The 23,185-nt window shown below is 37.0% G+C and overlaps 1 protein-coding gene and 1 long non-coding RNA gene across 4 annotated transcripts in view; one reads left to right on the top strand and one right to left on the bottom strand.

Annotated features, from left to right (window-relative positions):
* The window catches only part of LOC141421776 (uncharacterized), a 246,843-nt gene that overhangs the window by 73,636 nt on the left and 150,022 nt on the right, over positions 1-23,185 (bottom strand). The gene's annotated exons all lie outside the window — the stretch shown is intronic.
* Positions 11,916-12,929, top strand: LOC109680240 (olfactory receptor 9I1-like). The gene has a single exon (XM_020155159.2). It carries the CDS (start codon positions 11,916-11,918, stop codon positions 12,867-12,869), a length of 954 nt encoding a protein of 317 aa, XP_020010748.1. The 3' UTR covers positions 12,870-12,929.

Genomic DNA, 23,185 nt, shown 5'->3' with positions numbered 1-23,185 from the left:
AAAAAACCCAGATCTAGAATTATATACTGATGGCAGTTCCTTTGTCAAGAATGGTATCAGACATACAGAGTTTACAGTTGTGACAGAATTTGGCACCCTCAAATCAGGTCCTCTTCCTCCTAATACAAGTGCTCAATTGGCAGAATTAGTGGCCCTAACAGAAGCCCTAAGACTGTCAAAAGAACAGAGAGTCAACATCTATACAGATTCTAAGTATGCCTTCCTGATCCTGCATGCTCATGCAGCCATCTGGAAGAAAAGAGAAATGCTAACTACAACAGGAACAGCTTTCCATAGGGATAAAAGGGAGGTTACTTTAATAGTTTTAGAGATAACTGCATTAGTTGCAGCCCTTGCTGGAATCAGCTATGGGGTGATTGCCAATCATGTAACTGCAAAAAAAACCTAACCAAAGTGGTAGAGGACACCTCAGACCAGGTAGGCCTTGCCATTAAGGACATGCAAAGGTCTTTGTCATCTCTTGCCTGTATGGACCAACACCTGGTCCTAGATTTTCTTTTGGCCAAGCAAGGGAGGGTATATGCCATCGCCAATACCTCCTTGTTGCACATACATAAACACTTCAGGCATTGTACAGGAACATGCAGACTACATTCTCCAACAGGCTAAATGGCTCCGGGAGCAATCTCTTGAAACTCAGGTTTCTACTCAGGTATGGGACCAAATAAAATCCTGGCTCCCCTCCAGGACTTGGTTCCTATCCTTTCTGGGGCCTATAGTTGCCCTTGTCCTCTTGCTTGTGTTTGGGCCTTGCATTTTAAACTTACTTGTCAAGTTTGTTTCTTCTCGCCTAGAATCCATCAAACTACAAATGCCTCTGGTGGAGATGAAAATGACCTACTACCGCAGTCCCCTTGACAACCCCTCTCGTGGTCAGCCCTGACACTGAGGGCCCCTTCATCGCCCCCTGTCAGCAGGAAGCAGTTACTGAACAGACTTCTTCATCCCTATCCCTAACAGCAGTTAGGGTGACCATTGAGAGCGGGGAATGAAGGACTGAAGGATGGCCTGCGGGAGGTCCCAAAAGGCGATAAATGGTCAAGGAGACACTTCTCCTCCCTAGGAAATGCCTGTTTGCATCTGAAAGGCATCTCCACCCTCAGGCAATCCAAACTAGGCTATAAAACCCACTCCCCACCCTAACCCATGGGATCACCAGTTTCCGGGTCCCCCTGCATTCTCCAATATGCAGTCTTTCTCTTCTCTCCAACTAAATTCTCTACAAATAAAATCTTTCCGACCTCTGCTGTTAGAGTCTGTCTGTGCTTTCACTCTCAGAGCAGGCTCAAAAACCCTGAGCATCTGAAATTCCTGCGCATGTCATCCGTGCATCACCTGCACACTATTATTTTGCTTACCTTCAGCCCACACACTTTACTTTTCTTCTTCTTGACTTCTTCCCTCACTCCCCCCTTACTTTTACTACTTCATTTTTTAACTACTCAGCAAGCTTTTTCTAACTCTCTTCCATATGATATGAGAAGGCTAGTGCCTCTCATATACAACACGATTGGTGGTATAGAGGATGCTGCCAATTTTTTTACTTTATGTAAATATCTAGTCTGGTATTGGACTGGTCAATTTGTTATCATTGAATTATACTCCTAGGCCAGTGGCAAGAAATGGCACAACAACCTTACTCTTCCCAGAACACAAAGAATAATTTATTTGAAAGATTTTGGGTGATTAAAACCTCCAGCCAATGACTTGATTTCAGGTGAGTAAATATCAATGCAGAAACACAAGAAATATGAAACAGCTACAGGGATAGAAAACATATTCAACAAGGTAATAGCATAAGACTTCCCAAATCTCGAGAAAGAGATGTCCATCCAGGTACAGAAGGTATTTTAGGACTCCAAACAGACAAGACCAAAATAGAATATCCCCACACTATATTACAGCTAAAACATTAAGTAGAGAAAAACAAGCAAATAATATTGAAATCTGGAAGGGAGAAGGGCCAAGTCACCTATAAAAAGGAGACCCACAAAAATAAAAGCAAGTTTCACAGCAGAAACCTTAAAAGCAAAGAGGGCATACAATGATGTATTTCAACCTCTGAAAGAAAATAACTGCCAACTTAGATTACTCTACACAACAAATCTATCATTCATAATTAAAGGAGAAATAAAAACCTTCCATGATAAACAAAAACAATTTATGACTTCTACACCAGCATTGCAGAAGATACCCAGAGGAAGATAAACCCAACCATAAAAACAAGGGAAAGAATAAATCTCACCAGTTGAGTAGATTAGCAAATGAGGAGATGGGAAGAATCAAATACTACCAAAAAATGGCAGCAATCACTACAGATCTTTCAATAGTAACTCTGAATGCTAACGGTCTCGATTCTCCAATCAAAAGACACAGACTGATAGATTGTATTCAAAAACACCTTGCTGACAAAGACAAACACAAGCTTAAAGTGAAAGAATGGAAAAGTTTTTCCAAGTAAATGCAGCCCAAAACAAGCAGAAGTAGCCAGACTCACATTTGACAAAGCAGAATTCAAACCAAAATTAAGTCAGAAGAAACAAAAAAAACTCACTTCATATTGATCAAGGGAGCCTCAGGAGGATCTAATTATTGTAAACACATATGCACTAAATGCCAGCACATCCAATTTCATAAAGGAAACACTACTAGATATAAAAAGTCAGATAAAGCTGGCAGAGTGTTTCAAGTGGTAGGGAGCCTGCCTAGCAAGCACAAGACCCTGCGTTCTAACCCCAGTACAACCAAAATTATTTTTTTTTCATTTTTCTTTTATTATTCATATGTGCATACAAGGCTTGGTTCATTTCTCCCCCCTGCCCCCACCCCCTCCCTTACCACCCACTCCCCCTCTCTCCCCCTCAATACCCAGCAGAAACTATTTTGCCCTTATTTCTAATTTTGTTGTAGAGAGAGTATAAGCAATAATAGGAAGGAACAAGGGTTTTTGCTGGTTGAGATAAGGATAGCTATACAGGGCATTGACTCGCATTGATTTCCTGTGCGTGGGTGTTACCTTCTAGGTTAATTCTTTTTGATCTCACCTTTTCTCTAGTACCTGTTCCCCTTTTCCTATTGGCCTCAGTTGCTTTAAGGTATCTGCTTTAGTTTCTCTGTGTTAAGGGCAACAAATGCTAGCTAATTTTTTAGGTGTTTTACCTATCCTCACCCCTCCCTTGTGTGCTCTCGCTTTTATCATGTGCTCATAGTCCAATCCCCTTGTTGTGTTTGCCCTTGATCTAATGTCCACATATGAGGGAGAACATAAGATTTTTGGTCTTTCGAGCCAGGCTAACCTCACTCAGAATTATGTTCTCCAATTCCATCCATTTACCAGTGAATGATAACATTTCATTCTTCTTCATGGCTGCATAAAATTCCATTGTGAATAGATACCACATTTTCTTAATCCATTCGTCAGTGGTGGGGCATCTTGGCTGTTTCCATAACTTGGCTATTGTGAGTAGTGCCGCAATAAACATGGATGTGCAGGTGCCTCTGGAGTAACAGTCTTTTGGGTATATCCCCAAGAGTGGTATTGCTGGATCAAATGGTAGATCGATGTCCAGCTTTTTAAGTAGCCTCCAAATTTTTTTCCAGAGTGACAACCAAAAATTTTTAAGAGTCAGATACACACCCAAAACAATAATAGTTTATATACCCTTTTCTCACCAATAAATAGGTCATTCAGATCAAAATAGTCAACAAGGAAACTTTAGAATTAACTGACACTCTAGGTCAAATGCACTTAATAGACTTCTACAAAATATTCCACCCAAAAGCTTTAGACTACACATTCTTCTCAGTAGCCCATGGAACTTTCTCCAAAATATATCATATTTGAGGACATAAATCAAGTCTTAATAAGTACAAGAAAATTGAAATAATTTCCTGTAATTTATCAGACCACAATGGTGTAAAACAAGACCTCAATATCAACAGAAACTACAGAAAATATTCTAACACATGGACACTGAACAATTCACTTTTGAACAATCAGTGGGCCATTCAAGAAAGAAGGAAGGGAGTTTTTTAAAAATCCTTACAGCAAATTTATGGGAATGAAAACACAATTTGTAAGAACCTCTGGGACACAGCAAAGGCAGTGCAAAAAAGAGTGTTTATAGCCATGAGTACTTACATTAAAAAATCAAAGAAATTTTAAATAAATAACTAACAATGCATTTCAAGCTCCTAAAATAAAGCAAGAACAACCAAATCTAAAGATACAACCAGGTGCCAGTGCTTCATGCTTGTAATCCTAGCTACTTGGGAAGCTGAAATAGAAAGATAATGGTTCAAGGCCAGCCTGGTGAAAACGTCACAAGATATATATCCTGAGCAGTGTAAATCAAAATACAAGAGCAATATCTGCATACCCATGTTTATGGCAGTTCTCTTCACCATAACCAAACTGTGGAATCAGCCAGGGTGACTGACCAACAACTGAGTTATGGGATAAAAATGCAATTTGCAGGGAAATGAATGGCACTGAAAATCATCGTGCTGAGCAAGATAATCCAAATATCATATGTTCTCACTCATTTGTGGAATCTAAACCTAAGATGATGATGATGCTTCACACATGTGTATGGGAGACCGTCTGGTGGGATCTGCTGGAGCGGAGAGGTGAAAGGAAAGGACACTGAGGGTGAAGAGGATCAAAGTACGCTACATATTTACATATGAAGACAGCATAATGAAACCCACCAAATTCTGTTTGAAAGAGGGGAAGGGTAAATGGAAATATAATGGAGGGGTGAGCATGTTCCAGGTGAACTGTATGTTATATCTGAAATTATCACCATGAAATTCCCTGGTATTATTAGTGCATGCTAATTCAAAAATAAAATAAAATAAAATTATACTCCAGCGCCACAGTACCAAAACCACTATGGTACTGACCCAAAAACATCTATAGAGTATCAATATCACTCAAAATCTACAGAATACACAATTTCTCAGTGGCCCACAGAATTATTTCCAAAATATATCACAATTTAAGCCATAAAGCAAGTCTTAACAAATACAAAAAATTAAAATAATTCCATTTATCTTAGTAGATCATAATGAAGTAAAATTAGAATATAATAGCAAAAGAAATTATAGAAAATATACAAATTTATGGAGATTGAACAACACACTTGAGTGAACATGAGGTTACTCAAAAAATTCAGGGAAGAAATTTTAAAATACCTGGAATTGAATGAAAATGAAAACACAAGTAGCCAAGATCTTTGAGAGGCATCAAAGGTAATGCTATGAGGAAAGCTTATAGAATGAATGTCTACATTAAATATCAGCGAGCTCAAATAATAACGTAGTGAAGGACCTCAGGCCCTTAGATAAACAGAAAGAAACAAAACCCAAAAACATTGTATGGAAAGAAATAGTCACGATCAGGGCAGAAATTAATGGAATGGACACCAACGTAGCAATACAAAAAAATCAATGAAACAAAAAAATTGGAAGCAAGGGTGGTGGGGGAGAGAGAAAAGGGGCGGGGGAGGGACGGGGGGGAGAAATGTCCCAAACAATGTATGCACATATGAATAAATAAAAAATAAATTTAAAAAATTGATTATTCAAAAAGATGAACAAGATTGACAAACCCTTAAGCCAACTAAACAAAAGAAAGAGGAAAAAGACCAAAATTAATAAAACTAGAGATGAAAAAACACTTCAAATACCAATGAAATACAGGGGATTATTAAGCAGTACTTCAAAACCTTATATTTTAATAAAGTGGAAAAATCAAGACGAAATGGAAAAATTCTAGATGCATATCACTTACCTACATTGATCCAAAAGGATATAAATGAATTAAATATATATGAGCAATGAGAATGACACAGCAATAAAGAGCTTCCCAAAAACCTAGAACTAGGAATAGATGTATTCACTGCTGAATTCTACCAGTCCTTTGAAGAACTAACATCAATACTCCCCAAATCATTCCATAAAATAGAAAATTACCAAATTCATTCTGCAAAGCCAGTACTGTTGACACCATAACTAGGTAGGAACATGACAAAAAGAAGAGGAAAATTACAGACTTATTTCCTAGATGAACATAGACACAAAAATTCTCAACAAACTACTTGTAAACTGAATTCAATAAGACATTAAAAAGATTATATAACATGGTTAAAGAACTTTATACACAAGTATGAAAACAGAACAATGAAATCTGTTGATATTGTTTTATAAAAGGGGAGGAGTGTAGTGGAGTAATGACAGAGGTTGTGAATTTAATCAGAGTACATTGTATGCATGTTTGGAAATATCACAATGAAATCCCTTTGTACTAATATATTATAATAATAAAATTTAAAGATCATACACCATGATCAATCTGGTTTTATTCAAGAGAAACAGGATGGTTCAATATACACAAATCAATTAATGCAATACAGCACATACACAGAATAGAAGAAAAAGTCATATGATAATCTCAGTAGGTGCCAAGAAGTTCTAATATCCCTTCATGGCAAAAACCCTGATGAAATTAGCAATAGAAGGAATGTACCTCAATATAATTAAGAGTATACAAAGCAAAGTAAGTATTAACAAAACAGTATTTTGGGGGCAGGTAGGAGGCTACACATCTGTAATCACAGCTACTTGAGCCACAAAGAGAGGATGATAGTGGTTCAAGGTCAACCTGGACAAAAGTTAGTGAGAATCTATGTCAACAAAAAAGCTGAGCATGGTGGCACACAACTCAATAGACAGAGCTAGGAATATTGGAATCACAGGCTGACCTAGTCAAAAGCATGAGACCATCTCTAAAAACAAAAAACCAAACCAAAATGCATTGGAGGCATAACTCAAGTGATGGAGCAAAGGCAAGACCCTAAGCTCAAACCCCAGTACTGCCAAAAAAGATTGACAGAGAGAGAGAGAGAGAGAGAGAGAGAGAGAGAGAGAATTGAAGTTCACACTGGCTATCATCATGAAAGGAAAGAAAACAAAGATGTGTTAGTGTAAATGTAAATTAGTCCAGTGACTATGAAAATAGGTATAGAGGTTCCTGAAAAAACTAAAATTGTGATCCTTCTATATCACTTCTGGGTATAAATCTGAAAGAACCAAAGTCAGCATACAGTGAAGATGGCTACACACTCATGCTTTTTGCAGCACTCTTCACCATAGCAAACTCATGAAATCAGCCTAGGTTCCCATCAGCACATGAGCGGATAAGGAAAATGGGGTTTACATGCACACGGCATATTATTCAGTCATAAAGAAAAACAAAATTATGTGACTTGCAAGAGAATGGATAGAAATAAAGAAATCCATGTTAAGTGAAGTAAGCTAGATTCAAAAAGACAAACATTATGTGCTTTCTCCCGTATCTGGAAGCTAGATGTTCTGAAGAATACATGGAAGCACAAGAGGACTGTTTTGATAAATGAGAATTGGAGCAGTGTTGGACAGAGAGGGACAACTGAGGGTTATAAGGGGAGAATAAGATTGAAGTACATAGTATTCAATTATGAAATTATAAGAAAAATCCTTGTCTGTATAATTAATTTTAAGAAGAATCAGGAAAAGAGTACTATTCAGGAATCCACACTCTGAGCAGACAGATCTAACCACTAAGGAGTCATTATGAGCAAGATAAGACAAGCAGAATTCAGGACAAGTCGTATTGCTCTAATAAGGAGATCATGGGTTTCAAAGACAGGGAAGAGAAGAGAGCTTGAGCAGAGGAAGCTGACCATAGAAACCCTGGAAATGGATCTTTAAGGGAGGTGAGCCAACAAGCTACTCACTGCAGATAAAGAGTGTTTAGAACACCCCAGACTCATTCCCTCCTGAGTCGATAATCACTCTTTCTCAAAAATTCTGAGCTGATAATATAGCTGGGTTTCAGCCCCTGAGATGATATTTGACATCAGGACTAAGAAAGGGTGCAGAGTAAAGAGACCTTTACCAAAAGTCCTCAGATGTGAGTGCCAGTCCTGACACTACCACTGACTAAGTGCAGGACAGCAGAACATGAGGGCCAGTGACAAAAACAACCAAGTTCATTCCCCACAGAAGCTCAGTTGAACTTTGAAAATAACAAGGCTTAGGAGTTTCCAAGAAATCCCAGAAGGTTTGCTTTCATCCTCCAACATGTGTGAAGATGAGATAATGAGTCTATTCTGAAGTGCCTTCTCCCTGGCAGGCCTGGCTTTTCCCAGGAGCCTGGGGGGCTGTCCCAGGTGCTGATTCAATATCTAGGGAAAATCTTTGAGCCCCCTGCATAGACTCCACAGATCCATCCTCTAAGGAATTTTAAATACCCACTGGTTTGCTTGGTAAGAAGAAAACCTAAAATTGGTCAGCTACATTCATCTATCTGAGCAATCTTAAGTGTGTTTCACAAAATGGTTTATCAATCTTATATTAAGTTTAAATTCAAACCCAACTTGAATCCAATGGACTATTCCACCAGATAATTAAGACATATCTATTACACCGGAAGCCCTGGGAAGATACTGGCTCTGAAGTAAAGTCCACATGAACCAGAGAAGATTAACTGGGCAGAAAATCTGACCTTTGTCATCAGAACATGTCATCTTATCAACCATCTCCAGCCTAGTATTTCAGCTCTTATATGAAAAAGACAAGTAAGACTGGATCAAATTTTTATAAGTCAACAGCCTTAATTTCATTAGACTAATGTGTCACTAGATATATGACAAGACATGTAAATAGTTTCATGAGGGGATGAGGCTGGACTGTAGAGTTTAGACAAAGATATTCCTGTAAATTACTATACTTTCTATATTTATGCTGATAAGAGGACTGACTGTATCTGTTGACTTTAGAAGACAATATTGTTTAGTTAGACTGTAAATGTTTTTCATGGACTAGTACTGTGACCATGGACAAATTACTTAACTATTAATTCTTAGTCTTTTACAGGACAAAATAATACCTATTTCATAGGGTCATAAGGATAATGTATACAGAATATAACATGTGACTGCCACAGAGCAGGTATTCAATAAATAGTTACCAATGCTTAAAAAAGCAAAACAGCCTGTTAGTTAGACTGAGGTCAAGGCACCAAAACAGAATCAATATATATTTTTCCCTTACATCTGTGAAACCTCAGGCAAAATACATATAACACATATAAGCCTCAGTTTCCTTGTCTGTAAAATAAATACAAACGTTTCTATCTCAAGATAGAAAGTAAGTAATGTCAAGTTGAAAGTAAATAATGCCTTTAAAGTACTTAACGATGTATGACTTGAGCAAGACCTCAGTAAATGTGTAGTAATATTTAAGATACTGACTCAAGTAAGGTAAGAAAAATTAACTTTGTTGAGTTCCTTCACTACCCCCAAAGGACTCAGCCTTTGGAAGAAAGAGAAGATGGGGATGAAAAAAGGTTGCAAGTTAACGTAAGTAGGATGTTTAGAGACCATCTTGCCTCAGAATTCTTTCTAGATAAAAAGTCTCCCTTTTCCCATGCCCCCCGCCCAGAGATCTCACATTCTTCTATGTTGCATATTAAAACATTACAGATAATAACGTCAATCCATAAGTGCCTCAAGGGTTTCTTAAAATGTTCACTGGCCATAAACATTCATTTTCCCTTTTGTAAGTTGTTCTGAATTCAGGGAGGCTATTTATTCCCTCTATTCTAGGCACTAGCCAAGCCAATGGAAACCCAAATCCCTTAAATAACATCACAGAAGACTCTGTATCACAAGCCTGGTAGTGAAACTTTTCTTTGTATAAAATACCTTGGAAAATACCCTTCTAGGAAAAAGCAAACTTAGTGAATTAGGTAAAAATCCATTCTAAGTTTTCAAAAAATAATTATTGTATTCTCATTATATTTGGGGGGAAATTGAGGCTATAATTGGCTGAACAAATTTCCCAACGTCATAGAACAGAGACATATGGAACAAAGAAGGAAGGAAGAAGAGGAGAAGGATGAGAAAGAGGAGAAAAACAGGCCACAAAAAACTCCAAAATCAATCTTGATCCTCTTCTCCCATAGAAGTTAATTTAGACAGATGAATTAATTTTTAAACTTTGGGGCTTCAGTCTGCAGAAAAAACTACTTATCTTCTCCTACAGGGCAATGAGATGTAGTAGAAAGAGTTCAGAGTCTGGAGTTAGAAAGTTCTGGGTCCAAATGTTGACTCTGTTTTATTCTAGGTGTGCAGGGAGTTGGGCAACTTCCTGAACTACTCTGGGTTTTATTTTGTTTTCCATATACTGGTCATGCCTACTGTCAGCTGGCGGGACTATAAGAAAGGTTAGGGCTAATATGAGCCGGGGCTGGGATGCGTGTAGCACAAGCATAGTGTGGCTACACCTGTACCCTTCTGGATTCACTTGGAAATGGTCAGTGGCATATGGTATTATGATGTGATGCATATCTATACCAGATACAATCAAGAGATTTTAGAAATGCAGAAATTTACATGGCTCAAATATAAAGCAAACTAAGTATAATTATTTTGAACACTGGTAGAGTATGAGAAAAAATCCTTCATTTCACTTGATGATTGAGTTTCTTCTAGAAGCAACAGGAGTTTAGGGACATACATTTCACTGCATCTTCAGTTACACTTGTTGGACATTTAGTATATGGCATGTAAGCAACCAACATAGTGAGACACCGCTTTCTATTTTTATAATCAACCCATAGTCATAGTACAGAAGATTTAGCTTACAGGGCAGGTATTGTTACATGAATCAGGTACAAGATTCATTTTATTTTTAAAAAAGGTAGAAAGGTAGAAAAGAAGGAATAGGAGACTGACTTTGTTATCTTCTTCAGTGAGGACAGAATTTAGTCAGCTATTGAAACAAAGATACAGATTTAGACACACTTATAAAGATATAAATATATAGAGACTAACAAGTGTTTTTTAAAGAGACACAGAAAGCAATACAGTGAAATTCATCATCTCTCAGAACAGGGACTCAATATATACTGTCTGAAATTGATGATAGTAATAGCAAAAATATTAATAGCTAACATTATTTTAACTCTTTCCATATGCTGGGCACTGCTCAACACCCCTTATAAGAATTAAATCATTTAATATTAAAAATACACCATGAAACAATAATACTTTTTCCACAGCATGCATAATAATTGAGGCACCAAGGGATAGATAAGGATCATCTTTAAATGGCTGAAAGGCATTCATAAGTAGAAAGGATTAAATTGACATAATAGCCAGGTGCTGGTAGCTCATACCTGTAATCCTAGCTACTCAGAAGGCAGATATCAGGAGGATCCTATTTTGAAACCTACCCAGGCAAATAGTTTGTGAGACCTTATCTTGAAAAAAGAATCCCTTCATAAAAAAAAAAAAAAAAAAGAACTAGTGGAGTGGTTCAAGGTGTTGGCACTGAGTTCAAACCCCAGTACCACAAAATAAACAAATAAATAAATAAATTGATGTGACAGTCTGGAAAATGTAAAGTTGAGGACAGAGTGGAAGAGAATCCAGGTGCACAAAATAAATTATTGGAAGTAACCGTCCACAGATGAAAGCCGACATTGCAACTACATGACCAAGTGGTAGGTATACAGCAGAGGAGACTCCAGTCCCAGTGGAGTTTGGGATAAATGTCCTCTTGGTCCCTTCCAACCTGAGAATCATGTGTCTCTTATCTTCATAGAAATTTCAAAATGCAAGCCACAATTAACTTGAATCAGAAATACCAGTTCAAGGCTCAGCTCTATAAATTCAGGAAACACCCAAGGACAATCAGCCAGCCTCGGAACTTCTGAAAATCAAGCTCAATAAGTACTACCAGAATTGCAAATAACTTCTACCAGAGAGAAAAAGATTCTGTCCTTCAATTGTGGGATTTTTTTTAAATTTATTCTTGTTATTAGACCAATAGTCCACATTGAATCAATGGCCAAGAATAACCTCACCACAGTAACTGAGTTCATTCTCATGGGTTTTACAGGCCAACCAAAGTGGGAGATTCTCCTCTTCATGGTGTTTCTTTGTCTCTACCTTGTCACTCTCATGGGGAATTTGGGGATGATTATTCTCATCCAAGTGGATATCCAACTCCATACCCCAATGTACTTCTTCCTGGGTCACCTCTCTCTATTAGATGCCTGTTATAGCTCAGTCATCACCCCTCAGATCCTGGCCACACTGGTCACAGGCAAAACAGTCATCTCCTTTGGCCACTGTGCTGCACAGTTCTTCTTCTTCACCATCTGTGCAGGTACAGAGTGTTTCCTGCTGGCTGTGATGGCCTATGACCGCTATGTTGCTATTAGTGACCCACTGCTCTACAGTGTGTCCATGAATCCTAGAATCTGCAGGAGTTTGGTGGTGGGAGCCTATGTCTGTGGGGTTTCTGGGGCCATCTTGCGTACCACATGCACCTTCTCCCTCTCTTTCTGTGAAGACAACAAAATCAACTTCTTCTTCTGTGACTCCCCACCACTGCTGAAACTTGCCTGCAGTGACACAACAAACACTGAGATCATTGTTGTCTTCTTTGCGAACATTGTGATTTTGGCCAATGCCTTGGTCATCCTGATTTCCTATCTACTCATCATCAAGACCATTTTATGGATAAAGTCTTCAGGTGGCAGGACCAAGACATTTTCCACATGTGGTTCCCACCTCACTGCTGTAGGGCTTTTCTATGGGACCCTCACCTTCATGTATATAAGGAGTGGTTCAGGTAAATCCCTGGAGGAAGATAAAGTTGTGTCTGTCTTCTACACAGTGGTCATCCCCATGCTGAACCCTCTGATCTACAGCCTGAGAAACAAGGATGTGAAAGCTGCCTTCAGAAAAGTCACTGGTAGAATCCAGGAATCCCAGAATGATCTCTTCTCTTAGTCAATTTTGTTCCATTGTTAATATATCTTAAAAGACACCAGCACTACATGTACAAACAGAAGACAGACAGACACCACCAGACACATGACAAGAACTACAAAGTGATGATCCTGGTAACCAGCAATTATATAGAACTTTGCACTTATCACCATTTTCCACATTCAGTCTATTTCTTAGTATTCCACTGTCTCCTACTGTTCTCTGATGTCATCACTTATAGAATGTAAGGTCCAAGACATCTTGAGTAACTTCACCTAACCCCAAGGCTTGCCATACTTTACCTCTTGTCATTGCTGCCATCAACATTACTGCATTTTCTGTGTCAAATCTTACAAGTGATCCAGGAGCCAGTGGCTCTCACCTATAAATCTAGCTACATAAGAAGCTAGATCAAGAGATCACAGTTCAAAAACAGCTTGGGCAAATAGTTTGCAAGACCGCACCTTCAAAATAGCCAGATCAAAATGGACTAGAGTTGTGACTCAAGCAACAGAGTACCTACTTTTCAAGCATGAAGCTCTGAGTTTAACCCCAGTCTTACCAAAAAAGAAAAAAAAAGATTACAATTGATGATCCCTTTTGTGCTGGCCTTTTTGTTTCCTTTTCAAAATAGAAGTGAGTGGTTACTTCAATTAGCATCAAGCACTGTATAGCACAAGTCTCCCCTTTAGAGTATCTTCCTTCTTTCTCAGGCCACAATAAGAGAACTTTCAAATTGCCTTGACAGTTGATAACTCACTTACTTTGCAGTTCTTGCATTCATGTTTTGCATAGATGTTCAAGGTGAGATAAGTCACCTTACCTTTGGGAAGGTTTTATCTAAGGCCAATTCTAGCTTCTAAAGGATGCATTGCTTCTCCCCTCACTTTATTGCCTACTTCATGAGCAGTTCTCACTTACTAAATATCCTATATCTAGAGATAGTAATGTCAAAGAACACACACAGATACAGTCAGTTGAACCACATAGTACTTTCTATAGCAAAGATGTGATCAGAGGAGAAAGTAATCATAACTCTTGCACCAGACTGCAAAACACTTGAGGGCAGAGTCTTCATTACCTTTATTTCTAAGTCCTAAGTCTATATCAGATGACTTCTCAGTAATTGCTTTTGGAATAATTATTGTGTTACATAGTCCTATATGACTGTCATGTTAACACTTTCAGTTGAATAGGGAAGACACTGTTAAATATAAAACTACCAATTTACAACTACTATGAAGAGCAGTATGGAAATTCCTCAAAAAACTAAGAATAGATCTGCCATATGATTCAGCAGTACCACCCCTAGGCATACATCTGAAAGAACATAAATCAAGAGACAATAGGAGACACTTGTACACCCATGTTTACTGCAGCAGTATTCACAATAGCCGTGCTCTGGAAACAACACATATACCCTACAAGTGATAAATGGAGTAAAGAAAAATGTGGTACATAAACACAGTGGAGTATTACTCAGCCATAAGGAAAAATGAAATTATGTTTTTTGCAGGTAAATGGACAGAACTGAAGATCATCATATTAAATGAAGTAAGCCAGGCTCAGAAGGACAAATGAGCCATGTTCTCCTCAAATGTAAAAGCTAGACCTAAAATGTAAATATATACCTAATATATTATATATATATATGAATATGGTCAGTGTACTTTGGATATATGTATGAAAATAGAACAATAAGACCTGTTGAAATTATTCTAAGAAGGGGAAAAGGGGATGATGGAGAATGATGGAGGAGTTAAATCTAATTAAGATACATTTTTAAGGACACATGTAAATGTCACAATGAATCCCCTGAATACAACTAACGTGTGCTAATAAAAATGTTAAAAAGAAAAGAAATATAACTTGAAAAATATTGGGGATTGGGGGGAAGGCTATGGCAGATCAGTGACACACAGCGCTCTTCTGCATCTCCATGAATCTGAAACAAAAGAATAGGTGCATGGCTCCAGGCAGATGCGGGTGATGTCAAAATGCAAAGAAGAGACACAGTAGACAGCAAAGGAATCTGGAAATATTGAACTTTATATTTATAAAAGAAACCAAAGGGCCTACTTTAGATAGCTAGGCAAAAAAGTAGCTCCTTCAATGGAGCTAAAAGAAAAAAAAAATATGAAAGCCTCCATGAGAGACCCCAAAAGTGCACACATTGTCTCCACAGAAGTAAATTTGAGGACTGGAGTTCTGCAGACAGACACTGGAGATGTGGATTCTGCACTTCCTAAACATTCACTGGTGTCATGGAGGAGTCATCTTAGTACAGGTCATACACACAAACCTGTCACCTGGGAGAGCAGAAGACCCTGAATTTTTATATCTCCAAAACCTAAACCTCACCCCTTCCAAAGGCTAAGCAACCACCCCGATGATCAGTGTAGACAGAGTCTGGTTGTGATTTTGGCCTCAGTTTCACGGACACAGAAGTACTTTCATGGGCTATCCAAGTGACAAACCATAAACCACAGCAGTGCAGAGCAGACCTTCAATACCTACACATGGAAAGGGGGTGTGAGATTTGTGCAGGGCATGCAGAGGAACTGTGCATCAGGTTGCTTTGCAGAGGGAACCCACTTGCTGTGGAGAAGAACCATGGACCATGGCACACCAGAGAGTGGAGACACAGGCCATGAAAACCATGGGTGAACGCACGAGGGAATGCAGCCCAAACCCTGACAGCCAGAGACTGGAGGAAAAAAACCGCTTATCTGTAACTTCTCCATCTACAAATTAAACTGGAAAAAGCAAACTTGGGAGATGTAGTCAGCCAACCTCTTATCTTTCAAGGAAGAAATATTGACTGGAGATGTTGCTGTTGTTATTGTTGTTATTTTGTTTTGTTTTTCTTATTTTTGACTCTTTTGTCTTTTTTTATAATAATTTTGTTGTTCTCTCAATATTTCTATTTTTACTTTTTATTAGTAGTATATTATATTTGTACAGGGAGTTCATTGTGACAGTTACATCATGTATAGTTACAGTACATCTTAATTAAATTCACCCCCTCCACTTTCTCCTTTATCCCCTATCACCCCCTTCTTAGAACAATTTCAACAGGTTTCATTTTTCTATTTTCATACATGAATGCAAAATACGTCTACCTTATTTGCCCTCCTTCACTGATTCCTTATGCCCTCCCACTGTTATCCACCCCTAGACAAGACCTGTTTTACCTTCCTGTTCTTTATTTATTAAAAAAGAACATTTTTGTTAGTTATGATAGTTATACAGGGGGCTTGGTGTGACATTTCCATATATACATGTATTGTTATGCCCTGTTATGCCCTGAATTGGTTCATCCCCTCCATTATTCTCCCTTCTACTCCATTCCCTTTCTTAAGGTGACTTTAACAGGTTTCAATATTCCAGATTCATACTTGTATAGAAAATACATCAACCATATTCACCCTCCTTTTCCCTCTTCATTTACCCTCCCCTCCCACTAATTTCTTCTCGTTAACATGACCTGTTTAACGTTCTTGTACCTCATCGTTTAGGTGTCTGTTTGTTGTTCAATGTGAATTTTGCCTTGGTATTTTATCTGCAAATATCTCATTCTTACATCAGTGCAGCCCCCCTCCACTACTCTTCTGCACCCTTTTCCACTATCCTGAGTTGTTCAACAGTTTTCACTGTGTTTCAATGTGCCTTGTTCCTATGCAGAGGTCATGTATTTCATTATTTTTAACTCTATTAATATTATTCCTTCTGCCTTTATTCTGCATATTTCTTTCTTTCATCTTACTTCTCTCTTTTTTCTTTCCCATCCCCTTGCTCTTTTTTTTATTGTTATGTTGGTTGAGGGTACATTGTGGCATTTACCCCCTTGCTCTTTATCAATTAATTAATTGTTAGTAGTTATTGCCTTAACAATTTTTAAATTCCCAGATTATCCTATAACTATCCTCTTTCCTTTTTTTTTTTTTGAAAGTACTGCAGATTGAACTCAGTGCCTTAACTTACTAGGCAAGCATTCTATCACTTGAGCCACACCCCTAAGTCCTTTTTCTTTTAATTTTTCAGATATTGTCATGCACTTTTGCCCAGGATGGCCTCAAATCACAATCCTCCTACCTCCACCTCCCAGGTAGCTGGGATTACAGGCATGTACCACAACACCTGGCTTGTGTGTAGGTAAGGACTCGCTAAGTTTTCCCCAGGGCTGGCCTCAAACCATTATCCTATTGTCTCAGCCTCCTGACTAGCTGGGATTAGAGGCATGCAGTCTCACTATCATACCAGACCCCCTCCCCTTTCCTTTCTTTACTAGCGCTATTGGAATTTAGTTGATGTTTCTGAGTGTTGTGTTTTTTTTAATCACACTTAAATATCTGCTGATATCTGGTTGGTTTGTGGATTTTTTTTGGTGGTACTGGGTTTTGAACCCAAGATCTCTTGCTTGTAAAGCAGGTACTCTACCAATTGAGCCATGTCCCAGCCCTCTTTTACTTTAGTTATTTTTCAGGTAGGGTGTTGCACTTTTGCCTAAGATTGGTCTCAGACTGAGGTTCTCCTATCTGCAGTCTTCCACATGCTGGAACCACAGGCATGCACCACTACACCCAGCTCATTGATTTAGATGGTTTCTCACTAACTTTTTTCCGGGGCTGGCCTCAAACCATAGTCCTCCCAATATCTGCCTCCAAAGTAGCTGAGATTACAGGCATGTGCCACCATGCCTGGCATGTGAATTGTTTTTGATACAGATATCTGCTTTCTCTCTGAGTGGTAGTTGTGATCATAACTTTAAGAAAAAGCTATCAGAACAAAGTTCAAAAATGAAGGTGATATCCATCCCAACATATATGAAAATTGCAACATAAAAACATAAGAATTATGAAAAACCAAGGCAATATGATTCTTCCAAAAGCTCATAATTCCCCATAACTGAATCCAAAGATACTGAAATGGCTGAAATACCATACAAAGAAATAGGTAATGAAGTAAGGAAGTCAATTCAAGATTTGCATAAGAAACTCTGCAACATGGATGAGAAATTCAGCAAGGAAATTGAGATTCTAGTGGGGGAAGTGGTGAAATGATGAAAGTGAAGACTCAATAAATCAAATAAAGCTGGCAGAGTGGCTCAGGTGGTAGAGTGCCTGCCTAGCAAGCATGAGGCCCTGAGTTCAAACCCAAGTACCACCCAAATAAATAAATAAATCAAACAAAAACACAATAGATAGCACCACCAATAGAATAGGTCAATCAGACAAAAGAATTATCAGCGATTATAGACAAAGTCAAGTAAATATTACATGCAGACAGCAATAAGTGAAAAAATACAAGTACTACAACAAATTTCAAGACCTCTGGGAAATGATCAAAGAATCAAACCTAAGATTCCATGGGATAGAATAAGGACCTCAGACACAAAATGAAGGCATAAAACCTATTTAATGAAATTCTAGCAGAATATTCCCAAATCTAGGGAAGGAGATGAACATTCAAGAAGATGAGACATTATGAACCCAAAACAGACACAAACATAAAGAACCTCTCCACATCATGTAATAGTTTAAATGTGAAGACTGTAGAACTCTGTGTGTGTGTGTGTGTGTGTATGTGTGTGTGTGTGCCTGTATAGAAAGAGAGAGAGAGAGGGAAACAGATGCAATTAATTAGCAACAGCAGATTCATCAGAATTACTTCAGACTTCTTGACAGAAACCCTAAATTCCAGGAAAGTGGGGAATGACATATTTCAAACCCTGACACTAAACAACTGCCAAGACTACTACATCCAGCAAAGTTCATAACAACTAAGCCAAGATACTGGAAATAATCCTACACAGAGATGAGGAAGAAGATAATAAACAGGAGAGCTCAATAATGAATAAATTTATTAAGGAATACATGAACATATGAGAATTAGGAAAGAATCAAACATATCCAAGTCAGTAAACCAGGAAACTCTAAAGAAGATAAAGAAGAAATAAAAGAACAGAGAGTAGCCAAATCAACCAGAAAAAGAAGCAACATCACAGGAATCAGCAAATAATAATAGAGCTAAATATAAATGGTCTTCACTCTCTAGTCAAAACTACAGACTGACTGATTGGATTAAAAAACAAAATCCAATTGTTTGTTGTCTCTGAGAAACACATTCAAAGGCAAAAACACAGAAAAACTGAAAGAAAAAAGATGGAAAATGATATACTATTCAAGTGAATGCTAAATGAAAGCAAAAGCAGCTATATCCATATCTGACAAATTTAATTTCAAGCCAAAGTTAATCAGAAGAGATAAGGAAGGTCATTACACATTAATAAAGGGAAGAATCTATCAAAACATATAGTCCTTAGGCTAGAGAAAGTTTGGTTCAAGTGATAGAGTGCCTGCCTAGCAAGTGGGAGGCCCTGAGTTCAAATCCCAGTACTGTCAAAAAAAAGTCTTTGCTTCTTTGTTTGGTCTTCATTTTCAAAGATTCCTGTGTCAAATAAACCTTTAAAAAAGATATAATCCTTGTAAATACATATGCATCAAATTTCATAAAAGAAATACTACTGGATATAAAGAGACAGATAGAACCAGATACAATAATAGTGGGTTTCTTCAATACCCCACACTCATCAATAGATAGGTCATCCAGAGTTTTAAAAATCCATAAAGAAATAGCAAACTTAAATTGCACCATAGGTCAATGGAGTTAACAGAAATCTACAGAGTATTTCATTCAACTACTGTGGAATACACATTCTTCTCAGCACTCCATGAACTTTCTCCAAAGTTGTTCATATTTTACATCATAAAACAAGTAATCAAGAACTTGAAAAAATGAAATAATTTCTTGTATCTTAACAGATCATAATGGAATAAAATTAGATATCAATACCAAGAAAAGCTATATAAACATGTGTACATTGAACAAAACATTTTTGAATGATCACTGAGTCTTTGAAAAATGAGACAGGAAATTGAAATGTTCTAGAGTTAAGTGAAAATGAAACCCAATTTAACAGAACCTTTGGGATGCAGCAAAAGCAGTGAAAAGAGGAAAATTTATAACACTGGGAGCCTACATTTTTAAAAATGACAGAGATCTCAAAGAAATAACCTAGCAAAGCTTCCCTAGGTCTTAGAAAAAAGAAGGGTAATACAAACAAAAAAATGAGTAGACAGGAAGAGATAATAAAAATAACAATGGAGATTAATAAAATGAACACTAAAGGAATAATACAAAGAATCAATTAAACATTGGTTCTATGAATAAATAAAGAAGATTGACAAATCCTTAGCCAAACTAGCCAAAAGAAACAGAGACCAAAATTAATATCAGAGGTGAAGGGTGATGTTACAGCAGATAACAATAAAACTCAGAGGATAATTAGAGATTTTGGAAACTTATATCCCAATAAATTGGAAAATTTGAAAGAAAGGGATAACTTTTTAGACACATATGATCTACCAACATTGAATCAAGAGGACAAAAACAATACATTGATCAATAAGACTGAAGCAGCAATAGTGATCCAACAAAGAAAAATTTAGGACCAGACATATTCTTTGCTGAATTCTACCACACTTTGAATGCTCCACAAAGTATTCCATAAAGTAAAAATGGAAGGAAAATTATCAAACTCATTCTGCAAAACAAGTATTACCCTGATATGTAAACAGAAGAATATAAGGAAAAAACTAAAGTCAATTTTCTTGGTGATGACAGATGCAAAAATTCACAACAAACAATTCAGCGATACTTGATCACATACTATGATCAAGTTGGTTTCATTCTGGGGTGCAAGGATATTTTAACATACACAAATCAATCAATTTAAATGAGAACAATGGTGGGGGCGAACCTAACCAAAGTACATTGAAAGCATACATGGAAATGTCACAATGAAATCCCCTGTACAATTAATACATGCTAATAAAAAGGTTTTTAAAAAGAATAATATGAGGAAGCATCTAATGCAAGCTGCTTTTCCTGGAAAAAGCCAATGGCAGTCTTCTCAATGGTATGTATAATATTAAAAATATAAATAAAATAATTGACCTTTAAAAGATTTGGCATATAAATAGTAAATATATGAATCTAATACACTACATAAATAGAACCAAGGGCATGCAGAAAAGCCATTCACAAAATTAACATTTCTTCATGATAAAAGCCTATAAAAACTAGGACTAGAAGGAACATACCTCAACATAATGAAGACTATATATAATAAATCTACAACCAACATTATACTAAATGGGGAAAAATTGAGAGCATTTCCTCTAAAAACAAGAATGAAAGAAGGGTGTCCATTCTCTCCACACTTATTCAATATAGTTCTTGAGCTATTAACCACAGCAATAAGGCAAGAAATCAGTATAAGGGATATGAATAGGAAAGGAAGATGTTAAACTATTCTTATTTGCAAATTATATGATCCTATACTTAAAAGACTCTAAACACTCCACTAGCATACTTTAGGATCTAATAAACACTTTCAGCAAAATATTAGCATACAAAATCAACACAAAATTATCAGTAGCTTTCTATATACCAATAACAAACATGCTGAGAAAGAAATCAGAAACAAACAGCATTCTATATCAAAATCACATCAAAAACAAAAAGAAATACCTAGGAATGAGCTTAACCAAGGAGATGAAAAGCCTCTACAACTAAAACTACAAAACCCTGAATAAGAAGCTCAAAAGCATTAGAAGATAGAAAAACCTTCCATGTCATGGATAGGCAAACTTAATACTGTGGAAATTACTATATCACTGAAAGCAATCTATAGATTCAACGTGATCCCCATTAAAGTTCAATGACATTCTTCACAGAACTAGAAAAAAATCCTAAAATTCATATAGAATTACAAATTACCAAACCAATCCTAAGGAAAGATAGCAATGGCAAAAATATAACAACACCTGATTACGCTACAGTTATACTATAATTACAATACTAATTATATTACAGAGCTATACTAATAAAAACAACACAGTAGTGGTTGAAAAACATATAAGCAGACCAATGGAATGGTATAGAGGATTCAGAAATAAGTCTACACAGCTATAGTCATTTGATTCTTAACAAAAATACCAAAAATATACAGTGAATAAGAAGTCTCTTCACCTTAAAAGCAACTGAGGCCAATAGGAAAAGGGGGCCAAGAACTAGAGAAAAGGTGAGATCAAAAAGAATAAACCTAGAAGGTAACACCCACGCACAGGAAATTAATGTGAGTTAACTCACTGTATAGCTATCCTTATCTCAACCAGCAAAAACCCTTGTTCCTTCCTATTATTGCTTATACTCTCTCTACAACAAAATTAGAAATAAGGGCAAAATAGTTTCTGCTGGGTATTGAGGGGTGGGGGGAGAGGGAGGGGATGGAGTGGGTGGTAAGGGAGGGGGTGGGGGCAGGGGGGAGAAATGACCCAAGCCTTGTATGCACATATGAATAATAAAAGAAAAAAAAACACATAGTAAAGTCCAAAAGTCATTAAAAAAAAAGTCTCTTTAACACATAGTCCTGAGAAAACTAGATATCCTCATCCCTCACCTCCCTATCTTTCACCCTGTAAAAAATTAATCCTAAATGGATAAAAGACCTTAATGTAAGACCTGATACAAGAAGACATAAGGAATTGAATACATAGAGATAGGCAATGACTTTTTGAAATGGACTCCAATGGCTCAAAAATTAATAGCAAAATTAACAAGTGAAATTGCATAAAATTAAAAAGCTTCTACACACCTAGGAAATAATTACCTGAGTGAAGAGGCATCCTCCAGAATGGGAGAGATCCTTTTCAACTACTCATCTGATAGAGGATCAATAGCCAGAATATGTGAGCAACTCAAAAAATTTAACATCATCAGAATACACTACACATTTATGAAATTTTCATAATGCAACTCCCTTGTACTATTAATGATAAAAATTTAAAGATAAAATTTTAAGAAATACAGCACAATGCTTCATTCTAATAAAAAACTGTGGTTGATAGATCTTGATTGTACCTTGCAGCATTTTCCTTTAAAAAAAAATTGAACACCAAAAGAACAAGTAATCCAAGAATTCAAAATATCATTCTCAAAACAGATACAAATGACCAATAAATACACAAAAATTGTTCAAAATTCTTACACATAAAGGAAATGCAAATCAAACTGTAATGAGATCCAATTTCACCCCAGTTAGAAAGGCTATTATCATAAACAGAAAGAAGAGCTGCTTTACCTGGCAAGATGGCAAATTATTAACAAGCAGTACTTCCCTGAGTCTCCATGACTCTGAAATAAAACTTCAGGTACAGGGTTACAAGGAGAGTTGGGAAAATTAATGCACTAAAAAATAAGGTGCCAATATA

This window comes from Castor canadensis, chromosome 1, assembly GCF_047511655.1.
Source record: "Castor canadensis chromosome 1, mCasCan1.hap1v2, whole genome shotgun sequence".
NCBI classification, from domain to species: domain Eukaryota; kingdom Metazoa; phylum Chordata; class Mammalia; order Rodentia; family Castoridae; genus Castor; species Castor canadensis.
Note: the sequence above shows the minus strand (reverse complement) of the source record. Positions and strands in the feature narration are given on the sequence as shown.